Below are 18984 nucleotides of genomic sequence, written 5' to 3'. Positions count from 1 at the left end.
CTCTCCTAGCATGTGCTCGTAGTTGAACTAGCAGTGAGATTGAAGCGCTAAATGGTTCAGCGCTAAAAAAAACTACTTTTTCGTTGAATGGTCCAACGCTAGGCGATTTATTTTTTGATCCGACGACTGAAATTTAAAGTGCTGAACCAAACAGCGCTGGGCTGACGTGGACTGCGTACGATTCGATAGGCATGGGTAGCTATTCTGCAAGAGTGATTTGGCGTGTTAGTATTGACAGAACGGAAGCCTTCTCTATTCCGCCGGAGGACCACAACAAAGAAATAGTCTACAGCCTAATTTGACTTCATTGTAAGTCAAAATTGACGAATACAATGCCTAAAGGACAAGAGAAGATAAAAACGAAAGGCCAAATAGAAAGTCACTTTTCAATTGAAAAACACTAATCAATTCATTCATGTTTTAATTTTACATACACCAATTTAGTATAGTACTAACAATTTAGGGGAAAACAGAGCACAACATTGCTAAAGAAGAACAAGAAAAATCTGCTTCACAATTTCCCAAATAAATTTATAGTTAGCTACGAAAATCATAATTTCTCATCAGAATTCGACTACCAAAACTGTTGCTTTTACCCTTCTTCAGCTTCAGAAAAGAATTCCTTATCTATGAGCTGTAACCAATGTTTCGATAAATCTCAAACCATTGAACTTGGGAGTGAATTTATCGGTGGGACTAGTATTAATAGTTGTTGATCTTTCCGAAGATGAATTGTCTCGATCGTTCCTTGAAACCGATTCCTAATAAATCAAAAAAATAACAGTAATTTTAAGTTAGATTCATGGATATAAAAATTGGTAGCGTGGTATTATTATAAACTTCAAAGATCAAAACTTCAATTTTGGAAATTCACTTGAAAACAAATCGAAACTTATTGGTTATTTCAAATAGAATTAATCTTGAATATTGATAAAAAGAATTGAGAACAATTTTGATCAGTTTTTTGTTCTTCAAGAAATTCAGACATACCTCTTTTAAAGTTCTGTGCTGCAGAAGAAATCCGAAGAAGAAGCAGAGACAGCGGTAGCAGAAGCTGCAGCCATGGAAGCAACGAACACTCCAGACATCATCTTCATGGTTGAGAATTGAGATTGATTAAACTAATATGTTTCCTGTTGAGTTTCACTGAAAGCCTTGATCGAATAAATAGTAGAAGAAAGGAAGGCAGAGAGAGAGAAAACTTGTGAATTAAGAAAGTGGTTGCTTGGGGATGAGAAGAAGTTAGCGTGACTTCTATTCTAATGGTACATCGTTTATATAAAGGGTCGGAATAATCAGGTAAATTCGAATATTTAACGCGGCAATTATTTGTCTTATTTTTACCTTTTAGCTGGTAAATTACTTCTATGCCCCTCAATGAACTTGTCGGGTTTATGTCTCTGAAGGTTTTGCAGATTGACCATATCACCCTCTTAGACAGACGCACAACGGCACAAGGGTGCAAGTATAAGGGTATTTTGGTCATATTCGAGGAAAACAGATAGTTATCTAACTAAACTGCAGATGAGATGAAGGGTGAAATTGGAATAACAGAAAAAAGACATGCCGCGGCGCCTCAGAGATTGTGTTTCTTCAAACAAACTGATCAGAGTTGCTTACAGTAAATACAGGACACGTGGATAGTAATGATATCTCCACGAAGCAACACAAGTCGTCACCCATTAGAGTTAGATGGATAGATTGGGTGATTGATTTCTCTGGTGATATAGTGGGAGTGGACCGAGTGGTTGAGTGCAATGTAGTCAATATCGGCCGTATCGGCCGATATATCGGGAATATTTCGGATACCGGCCCAGAACGATACGATAAGAAGGATATCGGGGATACAATATTCGCCCGATAATATCGGCCGTATCGGTCGAATATCGGCCGTATCGGTCGATACGAAATTTTCCTATATTTCCCGATATGAGACGGTATTGGTCGTTTTCTATAAAGTTTAAGGGTAATTTTGGCGAAGAAAGTCTTCCAGGTGGTAGTAGAGGTGCATGTAGCTCTCGAAGCAAGTTACTAAAGTTACTCTTTTGTTTTTTTGATAAAATTGATGTTATCTATTATATCTTAACCGAAAATGTGTGGAGAAAATGTTTAATATAAAATTATAGTCTCTAAATCTAGAACCGATATTATACCGATATTTCAACGATAATATCCCCGATATAAATTCGTACCAGTGTATCGGTCCCGGCCGAGATGAACCGATATCCGATATTAGCTACATTGGTTGAGTGGTGACGATAAAGAAGAGGTTGTGAATTGTAATGGCCAAATTTGTGAATTCGGTGACTACGAAAACAAAAGGTAATTATTTTTGCAGTATGGTAAAGGTATAAATGGTATAATACGGTTTTTGACTGTACCAGAATCGAACAACGGGAAACGATTTTATTTTTTTTTGAAAACGAGGAAAAATCTCAGTACATAGGTACAATATTTCCGTAACTTCCATCAATGGAGTTCCGGATCCTCATTACATTTTCATTCCAACTTTGGACGTTTAGATAAGTTAAAAGAGCCCATAAACTATGATCTACCCAATTAAGTGTTGGAATCGTGCAACAATAGAACAAACGTCAGATGTATCAAACAACAAATATAAAGAACCGTGTCAAACAACTCTAACACGAACAAATTGATGAGGGCAGAATCACAGGTTCAACAAGCTGTCCTTAACACATTAGTTCGAGGGTATACTATGAAGTAATGCTAAACCCCAACGTGCGAAGATGTGTCCAGGATAAGACTGACCGATATAACTTGAGTTAGCACAACGTAGGTTACCCACTCTTGAACTCAGCAACAGGGATGGAAGTAAAACGCCGCACAAAAAACAAGAAGAAGAAGAAAAGTAGACCTAGAGATAGTCGCTGCTTGTATGTTTTGAAAACAGAATTTCGAGTCATATTTATAGGATGAGATACTTGCAAATCAAGTTAGTTTTTGGTTTTGGTTTTCTTCAAAAACAAGTAAAACTCGTAAAAGGAATTTTCCACAAATAAAACTCTTAAGAAAATATTTTTGGAATTAATTTCCTAAAGAAAAATTCGCCAAAAATAAATACGAGTAGAAGAGGAACTTGGTGCATGGTATACGCGCATGGGCATGGGTCGAAACATGTATTTTTCGACCCACCCGCTCCACCCACATTGTTTTACAACATATCCATGAGCACATGGTTATATAGTGGAGCACCTCTTTAGTTTTCCACAATGTGGGACTGAAGGTTCCATTTCATTCACTCAAAAATAAGTGAGTATCCTTAGACCCTTAGAGCAATTGCAGTGGTGCGAGTATAACCAAAGACCAAAGAGGGAAAAAAGGACCAAATTTTGGGTTTAGTCTGGTGTGTGACGCTACGGTGAAAAAACTAAATTTGGTCAGACGTACATTATACGTTCGTCTGGTGTGGGGCGTGGACTATACCAACGCCTGGTGTGGGACGGGGACTATACGTTCGCCCGGTGCATAAAAATTCAAAAAAAAAAAAAAAAATTATAAAGAGTGGGGCGGAGGTATTAAGCCCGCCACATGCATTTGAAATTTGTAAAGAGTGGGGCGGAGGTATAAACCACGCCCCACACAAAAGAAAAAAAAACAGGCGTGCATTATACGTTCGCCTGGTGTGGGGCGTGGACTATACGTCCGCCTGGGGTGGGACGTGGACTATACGTCCGCCTGGTGATGGGGCGTGGACTATATAAACGCCCGACTATATTTGGGTTTGGTCTTGGTAGCCGACCAAATTTGGTCTGGGTTTTAGTCTTTGATCAAATTTTGATCGATGGTCCGTCCCACTACGCCTATCCACTGGACCAAATATTTGGGTTTAGTCGTCCATTGTGGACGCTCTTAGGTCATGAGATCAAACCACACCAAGACCAAAATCCATTTATTAAATAACTCATTTTCTCCAACAATCCCCCACATGAATGAAATCTCGGTAAATAACGAAAAATCATAGTACGGAAAATACCATTTAGGCAAAGGTGTCCATAAGGTCTTGAACCTTGCTTAGTGAGAAGTTATCCGAATTACTAGCTAGAAAGTGAACGCAATGTCTTGAACTGCTAGCGTTTGGTGTAATGCTAATAACATCCACGCATGATATCCTCCAAGTGTTGCTAAATTCGTCATGTTTTGTCCATTTTATCCCTGGACATATCTCGTTTCTCAGAATGGTCTAGAGAATCAGCTCCATTCTCATAGGAAGCGACCCATTTCCTCATTCAGATAGGTGAGTTCCATCAAGAGTGTTTACTGCTACATCCCACTTCAATCTTAAATTGAAACTATAGAACTCATTAAGACTTAACTAAAAGTCATCCTCCACATGCAGTCACACTATCACATCAACACCATAGGGAAGGGACAGAGAATGAAATTCTCTGATAATGTTTACCTTTACCCACCACAAATTAGTTGTCTCATTCTAAATATTGATCTTTGGATCTCCAGTCAGCAAGGTTGAGTATCCTTCATGGCAAGTTTAATTATTTGAGCCTTAGCCCCATCCCCTTCGATGCTTTACTAACTATCTCCTTGGACAAACCTTTCGTCAAAGGGTCCGCGATATTCTCCTCAGACCTTGTCCAATCTATGGAAATAACGCCTGTTGAGATTAATAATTTCAAATAATCATGTCTTCTATGCATATGTATATACTTTCCATTGTGGAAGCTATTCTTAGCTCTACCTATTGCAGATTTGCTGTCACAATGTATAGATATAGCTGGCACAGGCCTATGCCAGAGAGGAATATCTTCTAAAAAGTTTCTTATCCATTCGGCCTCCTCTCTTACTTTATCTAACGCAATAAACTCCGACTCCATAGTTGAGCGAGCTATACATGTCTGTTTAGAACTCTTCCAAGATACAGACGCACCTGCTAGAGTGAATACATATCCACTCATAGACTTAGACTCCTCTGAGTCTGCTATCCAGTTTGCATCGCAAAATCTCTCAAAGACGGCCGGATACCCTTCTTAATTCAAACAAAAAAGTCATTGTGTACTTCAAGTACTTTAGCACTCTAATAAGTGCATCCCAATGTTTCTGCCCTGGATTACAAGTATACCTGCTTAACCTACTCACAGTATAAGCAATGTCTGGTCTCGTACAATTCATCAAATACATCAGACTTCCTATGACTCTCGAGTATTCAAGTTGGTTAACACCTACACCCTTATTCTTCATGAGTTTGCGAGAAGAATCATATGGAGTGCAAACAGTTTTACAGTCAAACTGATTATATTTCTTAAGTATGGATTCAATATAATGAGGCTGACTCAGACTATAGCCATTAGAAGTTTTTCTAATCTTCATCCCTAATATGACATCAGCGGTGCCTAAGTCTTTCATGTCAAAGTTCTCATTCAACAGTTTCTTAGTGGTATTAATAACATCCATATTTGTACCTAGTATAAGCATATCATCAACATACAAGCATACAATCACACAGGCATCTTTGACAAGTTTAGTATTACCCCAAACTACACTGTCAAACTAAATAAGAACAAGAAGAAGAAGATTACACCCTTGAAGGTTTTGGGCAACATGATTAAACAAAAAAATGATAAGAAGAGAACTGAGAGAGAGAGAGTCCAAGGTAGGAGACTAGGTATATTTAAGGATGCAACACTACAGACAGACCTCATTGCATCTGATGAGAAATCTAAAGTTGGAAGCTATGTTTTTTGTCCCTTGCAGAATGTTAGAAAGAATTGGGAAGGTGGCATACAAGCTACAACTTCCTCCTGAGTCCAAGATACATCCCACATTTCATGTCTCTCAACTGAAAGCCAATCCAGGTCAACAATTTTACACTCCTACGGTCGAAGATGGAGCTACAACATCACAATATCAACAACAAAGAAATGAATTTACCAATGCATTGTTGGCGGAAAGCGAGACTAACATTGTTTATGATACCCAGTTCATCTAACAACAACCCCATAATTTCTTCGACCTGTATTAAATTACTTGTCGTAGTGTTTAAAGTACCTGTCGTAGTGTTTATGAAACCATATGGAGTGTTATTTGTTTTTTATGGAGTGTTATACTTTTAAGTGCTATTTATTTTATAGAGTATTATTTGTTTTTTATGGCGTGTTTTACGGGTTTTTTTTATGGCGTGTTTTTTCTAATTTTTATGGGGTTTTATAAAGCTTTATGTTTTCGTTGTATTAGGTACATTATGCAGGTAGCTTTGAGAAGAATTTTGTTCGGCCTTCCGGATGATGAAGATGATATTGAGACGAATGTTCTAGAAGTGGCTACGCTTTTGGAGACACATAGGAGGCAGGGAATACATCAACCCGTCCTGAATGAAGTCAAGACCCGTCAGAGGGTGCACAAAAAACGTGTAGATGTTGATGCTCGTATGATGCAACAATACTTCAACTTTAATTGTATGTATGGGTCAAATAAGTTCAAAGGTCGGTTTGCTTTACCTCGTCCCATTTTTCTGAGAATCTTAGAGCAAGTTTGTGATCATGACCATGATTTTCGCCAAAAACCGGATGCTTGCGGTATTCCTGGTCATACTCCATATATGAAAATGGTTTCCGTCATGAAACATTTTTCCAAAGGTGTTGCACTCGATTCCTTAGATGATTACACCCAAATGGGAGCGACCACTATCTACTATCATGTTATGAAGATTATGGATGTAATTATTTGGATTTATAATGGTCGATACATGCATCAGCCTACCGGTCAAGATACAAAAAGGATTTTGGCATAGAATGAAGCTCGAGGATTTCCTGAGATGCTTGGTAGTGTCGATTGTTTTCACTGGGCATGGAGAGCATGTCCAATGTATCAAGCAGGATCCCACTACGGCTATAAGTCATATCCCTCGGTTGTTTTGCAGGTGGTAGCTACATATGATAGATGGATCTGGCGTTCCTATTTTGGGTTGGGTGGGGAGAACAATGATCTTAATGTCTTGCATGCTTCGGGTTTGTTCGATAGACAACTTAATGGTGTTGCACCCCCTTGTCATTATCAAATCAATGGAAGGAATTACGACAAGGTGTACTACCTAGGAGATGGTGCATATCCTATGTATGGTTGCATCGTGCAAGCGCACAAACCCGCCTCAACAATAGAGAATATCTTTTCAATCAGTACCAAGAATCCAAAAGGAAGGACATAGAACGTGCATTTGGTGGTCTAAAAGGTAAGTTTGGCATTATATTGAAACCTTGTCGTTATTATAAAAAATCGGACATGAAGACAATTATGAGGGGGTGCTTGATAATGCACAATATGTGTGTTGAGATGGAATATCGTGATGAGGAATGGGGGAGGATCACGGGAGATGAACCTCAACCGTCAATCAAGGAAACGTAAGGCTAGTTCCTTATATATTGTACAACCCTGCGATTTGGGCGGAACTTCGCTTGGAACTCACTACACACATTTGGAACCGACATGAAGAAGGTTTGAGAGATGGTGATGTTCCAAACATGGTGATGGATGATGCCTTTCCGTAAGTTCATGAGGGTACAACCGACGTGGACACCGGTGAAGACCAATATGACAATGAAGGAGATGATGCATTTTATGAGAACATAGTCACCAATTTATTTAACCATAAATACTTATTTTTTTCATTCAAGTACGTTTTCATTAAGTAGACATTTTAATTAGTTCTTGTAAACTCCATAATACTTATTTTTTCATTTAAGTACGTTTACAATTGCATTACACATTTAACTAGAACTTCATAATACCTTTTCATGCATATACTTCATTCAAATTAACTTCGAGCTCCACCAAATATCTCCAAAGCGGTGATATGAATGAATGGCATTCCATGATCCGTTATAAATTCAAAGCATATTCATGATTACCATTTGATGCCCTTAATGAAACGACAAAAATCTTGCAATAACGTTTGATGCTTGCTAACCGACATTGTAGGGCTTTTTGGCATCTTCCATTAGCATTACTATTGATTCTCACAAATTCTTCAACAACTTGTTCCCAAAAGGTGTTGGTTGTTAGATACTTTTCTAAAGGATTTGTGTTGTTAATTTTGCGAAAAATTCTCACCAAGTCATTGTCTTCGGTAATTGAGAATGCAATCATGCTTGAATTTTGAATTGAGAATTTAGGAGAAGAAGAAGAGAGTGAAACTTCACAAGTTTGGGATGGGGATTTTGAGTTCATGTGTTGAGTTTATATAGAGAGAATAAATGATCTGAGTTTGGGTTGAAAATGTAGCAGTGAGGCAAAGCGCTGAACTAAACAGCACCCGGGCGGTGAATAGACCAGCAGTTTTCCTAACAGCCGCAAGATAAAAAATAGCCGTTATTTTCAACGGCAGGGAAAGCTGCGCTGTACCATTCAGCGCTATACAGTCTCAGCCATCAGATCAAATATGGTCGTTGAATCTCAACGCTTCTGATTTAGTGGACGTTTGAAACTTCAACAACTATATTTTCAGGCTACCCTACAAATAGAGAACTACTTCTACTTCATCCCTCACACCAAAATCAATTGATTCTCTTCTTCATTGATTTTCTTCTCCTTCTTCACATAATTTTGTTGCACACTTTACCACAAAAGAAGATGAGGCACTAATTTATGGTTGGGTTGTAGCAAGCAATGATCCGATTAAAGGAAAAGAACAAAATGGTCCAATATTTTGGAAGAAGATTATTGAATAGTTCTTTAAAAGATTTCCTAGTGGTACCGATAGGGATAAAAAGTTATTGCAATCAAGGTGCAACATGTTGAGAACCGAAGTGAGAATATATATTTCACATGTTATGCCCTACTTCCGAAACAAACCTACGGGGTTGAAGGAACATGATTATGTAAGTACTTGAAAAAAAATTTAATGTCTTTTCCCCTTTTGATCTCTTTCTTTCTTTCTCTAAATTTTTTCTTTCATTCTTTCTCTAATACAATCGTCTTGGACAACATAATTATGAAGCAGGGTATAAGAAACTTTGGAGACATGAATCGGTTTTCCAGATTCTGAAGACCTATCAACTCGACTACAACCCAACGGTGAATAATGATGATGGAGTTGGTACTTCCACTCAATCTACTCAAGACAATGAAGCTGACACTTCCGCTCCAGTATCTATGGATGAAGATTTGGAGGATATGGCAATGTTTGGTAGCTCATCATCTACTCATAATTCTGAAACCTCAAACATATCTCGTAGAAGACGTTTTTTCGAACAAATAGATGATGTTAGAAGTGCAGGAAGAGATAATGTAAAGAAAATGGCTCGTGAAGCTAAAGTATCGCAGAGAGAAGATGAAAAAATAGATAGGCTCATCGAACTTCTTGAAAAATCACAAGAACAAAGGGTTGCCAAGTATGAAACAGGGGAAGAGTACCTCAAGAAGCACATGAAAAACTCTACAATCATGGCAAAAACACAACAAAGGGAAGCTGACTTGAAGATCCTACGTCAAAACTTGAATGAATTAGAGGAATGAGAGAAACCCCTCTACAACCTATGGAAGAACGGGATTTTGGTCCGTAATGGATTACCACCAATCCCCTAAATTAAAGGGATATACTAGTAATAATTTAAGTTATTTAGAAGTTCATTTTTAATTAAGTTATTTAAGTTATGTAGAAGTAGAATTTCAATATCAATGTACTTTTTTTATTTTTTAAGTTATTGTAATTTCAACGTAATTTTTGAATTTCTTCAAAAAAGCATTGTAACCTTGTTATGCAATGTTAACGAATGATTTCTTTTATTTTGGTAGAAAATTCAAATTTTGAAACAAACAACCATTGGAACAAAGTGCCAAACATTTCACAATTCAAAATTTGAAAACATAGCTGTTGGTAGTGTAAACTAGGTGTAGGAAAAAAGTGAACATTTAGAAAAATTAAAATTTGAAGAAAATAGTCGTTGGTGGTGTGAAGGAGGTGTAGGGAAAAAAAAGGTCAAGCGTTGAATTGTGCAACGCCTAGAGGGAGCGCTGATACCCTGGAATATTCCTTTAGCGCTCAACCGTTCAACATAAAGTTCACTTTTTCGGTGCTAAACCATTCAACTCTTCAATCTCGCTGCTGCTTCACCTGCGAGCACATATTAGGAGAGAGAATTAGTATTAACAAATAGACCATTCTTTTTTATTTTTGAACTACAACATTTTTCTGCTAATCTAGCGGTCTCTACGCTAGATGAACGAAATCAGTGAAACTTGGTTGCTCACTTCGCCTCCCTCTTGTATCCAGTATGCCTCGGCAGCTGAAGTGTCTCGTCTGCAATATCCTTGCCGGGACTGTTTTTTTTGGTTTTCCTACCGGCAAGAACAAGTAACATTCCAAATTTTCAGAGGTACGAGACCTTGGCTATCCTACATGACAGCCGTAGATAATAAACCTGATTCCTAATTATTGGACTCCTCAAAAGACACAAATCCGGAATAACCAATTTTGAATTTTCTCTCTTTACCAAGAAGAGGACAAAACACCAATACAAAACCCTAACAGACACAAGATAGGCCTAGGCTCTAGGGCACTCGATACTCGAAAAAATACAATACCTGGCATTGAAAGAAAAGCAACGGACAATATTGACAAAATCTACAGACGACGAATCAAGTGCCAGCTGTAGTAGTATTGTTGGCTTAATTAGTTTCGAGTTTCTCGACCATCAAAAGAGCAAGTGGGGTTCTTAGTCGTTCATGAATCAATACCACCAAAACGTACCGCTGAGATCGAAGATTCATATTAATCGCGGGTAATTAAAATTTTATCCTCAAAAACAGGAATTTCGAATTATTATGGCATATTTAGTAATATCAGGTATAAGATGAGGGTAAATGTCTACGGAGATAGGTTTCCTTTTGTGAGAAGGAATGAGAAAGTTCATCATTTATTTATGCATTCAAATACAAAGAAATCAAATCTCTCCTCTCTTTTTTTTTCTTCCTTTCTCTCTCCTCAATTCAATTCAATCCTCTATTCCTGTTTTCTCTCTCTCTTTCTTTTCCGATTCTACCAAAACACGTCAAAAACCTCTTCTATAAAACGTAAAACCACCTTTCCCCTTCTCACAAACCACCTTATTTCCCTCTGTAAATACGCAAAACCACCCTTGTAATCTTCTTCCTAAACCGGTTTTTGCAACCTTTTTCTGTTTTTTTTTTTCTGGAAATTTTGTCGAATGAGGTTATGGTGTTTCGTTAATGTAGAACAATCCGTAAATTTGTACAGAGACGGCTGAGATTAATTCATGATGAAGGACACAGAGATGATTATGATGATGAATTGGGGTACATGGGAAGAGCTTCTTCTTGGTGGTGCTGTTATCCGCCATGGAACCCGAGCCTGGGATGCTGTAGCCTCGGAACTCCGATCCAGAACCATTTATCCATTCTCCTTCACACCGGAGGTCATTTTCTATCCAATTTATTGAGATATTTCAATTATCATTAAACTCAAATTGGCAATTAAAATAATTACTCGTAAATCTTTCGATCTTTTTTAAATTGAATTTAGGTTTCTTTCAACCGGTTATTTTATTAATAATTTTGAACATAAATTAATAAATTAGTTCGAATATTTTGAGCATTTTAAACTCGGATTATAAGAAATCATGTAGTTGGTTGTTTTTTTTCCTGTTAGTATTTAATGAAATTTCATTCGCGTAGATTACACAAAATCAGAATTAATTAATAAAATTCTTCTTTTCTAAAGAAAACGATTTTATTCAGGAAAGCAGGGGTAGAGAATAATTTCGTAGGACTTTATTCGGAAAATGTCGAAAGCACCCCTGGTGTAGATTTTTTTTCTTATAATATAATGTCGAAAGCACCCCTGTTGGTAGACTTTTTTTCTTATATTATTTAGGACATTAGAATTTCCACGTGGGTAATTTCGGTCTATCCAGAGTTATATGCAGAAAAGCTAAAACGTTGGTGAGAAACCAAATTTTGTTTGTTGAGGACTTTTTAAAATTTAATTAATTGCTTTTATATTACTTGCAGGTATGTAAAGCCAAATATAGAGACTTGAGAAAGCGATATTGCGGATGCAAGTGAGTTTTCGGTCGTCTCTTTTTGAACTAATTCTTATGATTTGTTTTGGATAATTTACAGGTCAGACAATCCACGTGTGTAGTCCTATATTAGAAATTAGGCGGCATTAATTACTTGTAGACTTCATGTGTCAATAGGGGCATATCTGTAACAACGTCTTCTTTTGATTAAATTTCCAATTAAAACAGGACTTGGTTTGAAGAGCTTCGAAAGCAAAGAGTTGCTGAACTGAAACGTGAATTGGTGAAGTCGGAAGACTCCATTGGGTACGTATTTCTTCTTGATCCTTCAACAAAAACATTTATCGGCTACAGCCAGTGGGCCGGTCTAGCCCAAAAATATCTGGACGCTGTAGGTGGAGCCCATTTTCTACGTTCATTTAAGCAAAGAGGGTCCACGTCCACTATGACTCCACACTTATTAGCCACGAATGGATCCTCGGCTCTGCTTTTTTTTTTTATAGAGTGGGAGATGTATTCTAGTGAATCTAATCTTTTTATCCAAAACGAATAATAAGCAGTTCATTTACTAATAACTTTTCAGATCATTAGAAACAAAGATTGAGAGTTTGAAAGCTGAGAAAGTTGAAGATCAGCTTCAGGATAATGATAATATCAACATGGTTAGATATGACCCAAGCCCAAATGTATCGCCAGATTCTAATGAAAGTACAGAAAGAATTGGCTTTCACCGAAAGGAAACAACATCGAATAATTCTAAAGATGGATTATCAGCCAGTAGTTTTACCGAAGAAACTCGTACAAACTGGTCGCCGGTGTGTCAGGTTCCCGTAGCAACTGCATCGAATCAAGAAATGGATAATCTTATTGATACAGACCCTGAAGATGCAAAAGTAAAGCCAGAGAATCTGAGGAGTGTTGAAGAAGTTTGTGCTGATATTCAAATCAGTAATTTGAGGAAAAGAAGAGGGAAAAGGAAGAGAAAAGATTGTAGTAGTATAGAGCTGAAGAAGGAAACAAGTGTAGGAGAAAATGGAGAAAGTGATGTACTGAGTACAGCTGAGGTTGCTATGGATGGTCCAGATTTTGATGATCAGAGTGCAAAACTTTCTCATAGAGTTGACCAGACAGTTGTCGTGAAGGGAGGAGAGAAACTTGATTTGATGAAAATCTTTGAATCATTCATGGAGAATGAACATGCATCTATGTTTTGCTCCCGCCTTGATAGTCAGGTAAATTTCTTTAACACTAGGTTGATTTGTTTTCTTAAAATGGATATTAGTATGGTCGGTAGTTGATTCAGTTTCTTGCTTGTTTACAGAAGAGAGCAAGGTACAAGAATACCATTCGTCGGCACATGGATTTCAACACCATAAGAGCAGGAATTAGCAATGGTTCAATTAAATCAACCAGAGAACTTTATAGAGATATTCTTCTACTCACCAACAATGCCATAAATTTCTATTCAAAAAATACACGCCAATACACCTTTGCTATCAGCCTCAGGAATCTTGCCAAAAATACATTCCAGCAAATTCAGAGTGTGTCATGTTTAGATTCTGGTGGAGATAGTATTGGCGGAGGTGGTGATAGAATATCTTGTGAAGCACAGCAATTCAGCTTACCTGTAAAACCTAGAAGTATACGACCTCATATCCGGAAAGTCATTGGAAAACTCGTGACAGAAGAGAGAATGTCACCCAAGAAGGAGGGCAAAAAGAGTCAACCTGAGGTGGAAGATATGCTTTTTCCCCCAAGAGAAACAAAGAAAGGTAAAGCAGAGACTACGGAAGAGGTTAGTACTTCGAAAAAAGATACTAAGAAAGGTCAAACTGAGATGGGAGAAAGAATTACCTTAAAGCTAACAAAGAAACGTAAGACTGAGGCGGAAGAAATAATTGCCCAGAAGCCAGTGAATAAGAATAGTAAAACCGAGGTGCCAAAACAGATGATTCCTTCTAGAAAAGAAACCAAGAAAGGCAGTTCCGATGCTAAGATTTTGGTGGAGTCACCGTTAGTGGCTTTAGAGGTGGTGAAGAAAACTGGAGCAGGTAGAAGTAAGAAGGTTGGGAGAGGAAATGGTGGTGGTCAAAAACCGAAACGAGTTGACACTGATGGAGTGGTAAAAGGAAGGAAAAGAACGCGTATAAGGTGAAATGCAGCAAAATCAACTTTTTTTCTTTTTTTTTTTTTTGTGTGCTCGTTTTTTTTTGTATATAGAGAGAATGTGTTTCTGTGAATTTTGAGGAACTTAGTGTAACAAGTTTTTTGCTGCCGGTTATTTTGTATGTGTACAGCACCAATGGCGGCAGTTAATTAGAGGATTCTTTTTTTTCCCATTTGTTAGCTGAGTATACTTTGTGTGTTTTCTTTTGGTTGCAACTTCTGTGCTGATCAAAAATCCTAAAATAACTTTCACGAACAAAAAAGCTCCATAAACTTTGAATCATGTAGTCCACCAAATGAGATAATACTAAACTCATGAACAAAATGCTCCATAAACTTTGGATCATGACTTCAACCAAACGAGATAATGCTCGTCTCACATAACAAGATGATCATCTTCTAAACGGTGTATTTTACAACACCAAAGATGAGTCTTCCACCATAAACTAATAGGAGGATTTTCTATTCACTAAATGATGTCTTTCCCATCTTCATAATGAACAAACTATTCCCCTCTAAACCTTAATGGTGTGCTCTCTCAATAGCGATGGTATATCTTTCAAAAACGCATAACGGCCTCTTTTGGTGGATACCATATTTTGTGTGGTGAAAATTACAGGGAGACCCATTTTTGGATCTTTTCCACTGTGAAACCCACGTCCAAAAATCTAAAGACGCACACCCATTTTTTAGAAAAAAAATATTCTCAAACCCATATTTTATAAAATTCTGTTTCGTTCTTTTTTCTTCTTCTTCTTCTTCTTCTTCATCTTCAATTCCTTTTCTTCAACAGGGCCACCAACCCATCATCCATCTTCTAATTTTGGATCAATTTAACACTCAGCAAACCATTCGTCTTGTTAACCTCCACCTATTCACAGATTCAACCATTTGATCTTCAGAGCAGATCTATCTTCTTCTTTTGAGTTCAACAGGAAACCCATAATCATCCCCATATTCAAACCACCGACCCCTTATCAACAATGTCATCTCTATCTCTTAAGAACACCGAAACCTTAACTTCAATTCCTTAATCTCATCTGTTGAGCAGCGACACAAAAATTGCCTTTTCAATTATGCTCAAATCCACACAAATTCGCACCAATCTTCACCCAATTTCAGATCTGAAATCACACCCATTGATTGCTCCATCGTTTCTCTAAGTCATGGTAACAAACTAAACATCACTGGTGTTTAAACAATTAAAGTATATTAGGCTGCACACGAAAAAAATAGACGATTAGGGCTGTAGAAAAAGATAGTTGAATCTTATATGTGAAGAAAGTGTTCTCGTATGCCATTGCTTATCAATTCGTTTCCTTATCTTCTTCTTTAGCTGCTGTGCTGCTATGAATAGGAGTTATGATTCAGAAGAGAATTCAGGATTTAGAGACGGACACAGTATAATATCTACGTTATGGTTGCCACGCACTTTTAAGGATAAATGATTACAAACTATTAAAAGAGTAGAGATGAGTGGTTTGATGAAGGAAATAATATCTACGTTATGCAGATATTTTTTTCTTAGTATTGAAACCAACAAAAAACAAGGTTGCATAACTGGTTATGCACCTACAATAATATCTACATAACAAGTTATGCAGTCATGAAAGTGGATGCATAACCTGTTATGCATCTGAAAATATGACTGCATAATACATTATGCATCGAGAAAATTGTTTCATAATCTTTTATGCATCGAGAAAATGGATGCATAACCTGAAATGCATCATTTAAATATGGCTGCGTAACGCATTATGCACCAATTTTTTCTGTACGAACTAAAATCAACCAAAAAAATGGCTACATAACTTGTTATAGATGCATAACTTTGTTATGCAGACACATAACTTGTTATGCAGTCGAAAACATGGTTGCATAATTCGTTATGCATTTTTTTTGGAGGCTGCATAATAAATATGCAGTCAGCTTTCGAAAATTTTCCCTTAAACGAACATCACTCCCGATTTTTTCGTTGCGTAGCTCTCTTTAAAAGATTTCCAACGATATAAAATTTGTACTCGTTGCGTAGCTCTCTTTAAAAGATTTCCAACGATATAAAATTTGTAAAACTCCAAGGCGCGGATTTTTAGATATGTTATATCCAAGTTGCGTTACCAATTATACCCCTGAAAAATTAGGATACATAACGAGTTATCCCTGAAAAAACAGTATGCATAACACGTCATGTTGATACGTAAACCGTCATGCAGACAAGTTTTAATAATTTCGAATAATTATGGGTGTCACAGAAATATTTATGGGTGTCACGGTATCCAAAATTAATTGTAGGCCTGACAATGAGAATATTTTTTATTTGGGTCTCCCCCTAATTTTCTCGTGCCCTCCTAAGCCCAAAAGGCTAGTATTTGGTAAATGTGTCAAGCCCACGTCCAAGTCTAAATACTCTAGAATCTATGTACCTTAGCTAATATACCTTTAGAGGAGCACCGAATTGTTGAGGAAATGCTCCGCCAAACCTATAAATATGTAACCTTAGCCTTAAAGCTAAGCACTCCTTGCTTGACTCTCTCAAGGACCTCAACTTGAAGATTATATCAATGAAGTGCAAGTTCTTTTTATAATATCACTTTACTTATGTTTTTAGCTTAACAAAGAGTTTATCTCTACTTGGGTGTGGTGGTTAACTTTTAAGCAACTACATTTTGGCGCCGACTAAGAGGGTCTCTCGACTAAACCTTATACAATCGAAAAAAGGTTACTTAGTTACGCGTACAGCTTGATTTCTCTTTATCATTCTTTAATGTTCTTTAAGTTTACGATTCTTTTATCACAACGCTTGTTTCCGCTTTCAATACATTGTTCAAGTTGTTTTACTTAGTTTAAACTCTTTTTTTTCCATGCACCTTACTTACAGAAGATCACGACAAGAGAAGTTGTTCTATGAATTCTTTGTTTGAGAAACGCATACATGAATCAATACCAACTATTTTGTTACTGTTCAGTTCATGTAAGAAAATGTGTTTTCTAAATTAAATACATATTGTGTCTAGAAGTGAAGTAAAGCATTCTGAAAGAGCGTAGGTACACTCGTAAAACGTATATGATCCATATATTAGCTTGGAGTAACCTTAAAAAGTTAACATCAGCATATGCAGTCTGTGTAGGTAGTAAGTATCATCCTTTATGATTTCAGTCCGCATTCATCTGTACCATTTCAGTCTGTATTAGTCCTTTTCAGTTTGTTGTCTAAATATATGGTGTAACTGATACTTATTTAAGCAACCGAATCCACTGAATCCCTCAAACAAAGTAATTATAATGTACGGAGCCGAAAATGAGGGTACCAAGTACACCACTATTTTATTTCATTCGGCGACCTGTATGGACAAAACCTAATACAATCACAAGTATGTCAACAGGAAGACCCTTGTATAAGATTGTATATAGAGTTTCTCTCTTTCTTCCACAATCAATATATATATATAGACAAAAGGTCTGTGTACCTGATTATATAGAAGAGTTCTTAGACGATCTCAAAATCAATATCCAAGATCAATCTAGTACGTATCCGAATTGTACAAGATCTGAATTCCAACAAGCACGAAGCTTGCAATCTATCTTTCAAGATGTGGAAATAAATTAACACAAGAGACCAGAATTTTAATAACGAGGAAAACTGCACTAGCAGAAAAACCCCGGGACGTCGTCCGGATTTGATTACTGCACTGTATAGATCCACTACAGATACCAGCCTACAACCAGACTTCGGATTGGATTGTAGTTGAGACCGAGTTGACCCTCCAAGAAATTCAGCTTCAGTCATACTCATGTGCGTCTCGAGACCTAACGTGGTTTGATGCATTTCATAACCACAACAAATTAGTGAACATCTTTCCACTTTAATTAACAAGTAATATAATGTAGTCAAATTCATTCCCACAAAGAGAAAGAGGTTTTAGTTATAAATTATCACGAGGGTGGGTGTGTGGGGTGTGGGTTGGTTTTAAAAAGAAAAAGAAATTAAAAGTTTAAGTTGAAATCAATAAGAGAACTAAGATCAAGAAATTTTCTTCGTTATAAAACAATTATTCGGGTTATGTTTTTCATCAACTCATTATTAGTCACAATATATCACCAATCGCGGATAAAGCAGATAGATGAGTGCGAACTCTTAAATTCCTTATTTCACTGGTGTTGATGGTGGATTTTAGTTCAGGGCTAAAATTGTAAAACCAGTATTTTATGCATTGTCACCCTCCAAGGGAAAAAGACGTTTAAGAAGTGATGAGTGCAGAAAACCTCTTCACTGTATGTGAAACAATTTAATAAATACACGAAATTCACCCAGAATGGTGCGTGCAACAACAATCCCAAATATTCTGTGAATTTTATCAGCATTATTAATTAATACATTATTTTCCTAGTATTTTCCGTTCTATGTTCTCAGCCGAACTCTCATTATTGACATGACATGACGATTGAGTGTTCACTCTCAGCAGAGTAGCATGAATATCCCGAAGTGCCAATATAGAGATGTGCATGAAATACCCACACAGGCTACATCACTCTCTGACAGAGAGAGTCTCGCATCGACTCGCTTTGGTTATCCCGATCGAGCATACTTAATTTCCTTAAAGGAAATCTAGACTGTCCATATCAGTCTCAGAAACGATCGCGGCCACACAAGTTGGCCGCACAATTTATTAAGCCTAGCCAAACTCCGTCAAGAATAGGCGATTATCGTGCTGACCACCGGCGGGCCCACTTATGCCTAGCCGGTCGAACATCACACGAACATCTCCTAGCACCGTCAAACGCCAACCCTAGGTTGGGTGGCCATGCTACT

At 37.2% G+C, this 18984-nt stretch overlaps 1 protein-coding gene and 1 long non-coding RNA gene across 2 annotated transcripts; one reads left to right on the top strand and one right to left on the bottom strand.

Annotated features, from left to right (window-relative positions):
* Positions 1–379: 379 nt before the first annotated feature.
* LOC113285697 lies at positions 380–1257 on the bottom strand. Its single transcript, XR_003328869.1, has 2 exons — positions 991–1257; positions 380–761 (listed from the first exon to the last, which is right to left on the bottom strand). It is a non-coding gene; the product is annotated as an uncharacterized LOC113285697 (long non-coding RNA).
* A 9636-nt stretch (positions 1258–10893) lies between these two features.
* LOC113287706 lies at positions 10894–14347 on the top strand. Its single transcript, XM_026536525.1, has 5 exons — positions 10894–11402; positions 11998–12047; positions 12237–12314; positions 12592–13240; positions 13330–14347. The coding sequence occupies exons 1-5, from the start codon at positions 11244–11246 to the stop codon at positions 14161–14163; spliced, it is 1770 nt and encodes a 589-aa protein (XP_026392310.1). The 5' UTR covers positions 10894–11243; the 3' UTR covers positions 14164–14347.
* The last annotated feature ends 4637 nt before the right edge of the window (positions 14348–18984 follow it).

Source organism: Papaver somniferum, chromosome 6, assembly GCF_003573695.1.
Source record: "Papaver somniferum cultivar HN1 chromosome 6, ASM357369v1, whole genome shotgun sequence".
NCBI classification, from domain to species: Eukaryota; Viridiplantae; Streptophyta; class Magnoliopsida; order Ranunculales; family Papaveraceae; genus Papaver; species Papaver somniferum.
The sequence above is the reverse complement of the archived record's forward strand: the minus strand, read 5'-3'. Positions and strand labels throughout refer to the sequence as shown.

Bases quoted from the DNA above. Each gene is read 5' to 3' on its own strand.
- LOC113287706 (XM_026536525.1), top strand. From the start codon at position 11,244: ATGATGAAGGACACAGAGATGATTATGATGATGAATTGGGGTACATGG. The intron at 11,403-11,997 runs GTCATTTTCTAT...TATTACTTGCAG, and splicing joins CATTCTCCTTCACACCGGAG to GTATGTAAAGCCAAATATAG. The intron at 12,315-12,591 runs GTACGTATTTCT...ATAACTTTTCAG, and splicing joins AAGTCGGAAGACTCCATTGG to ATCATTAGAAACAAAGATTG.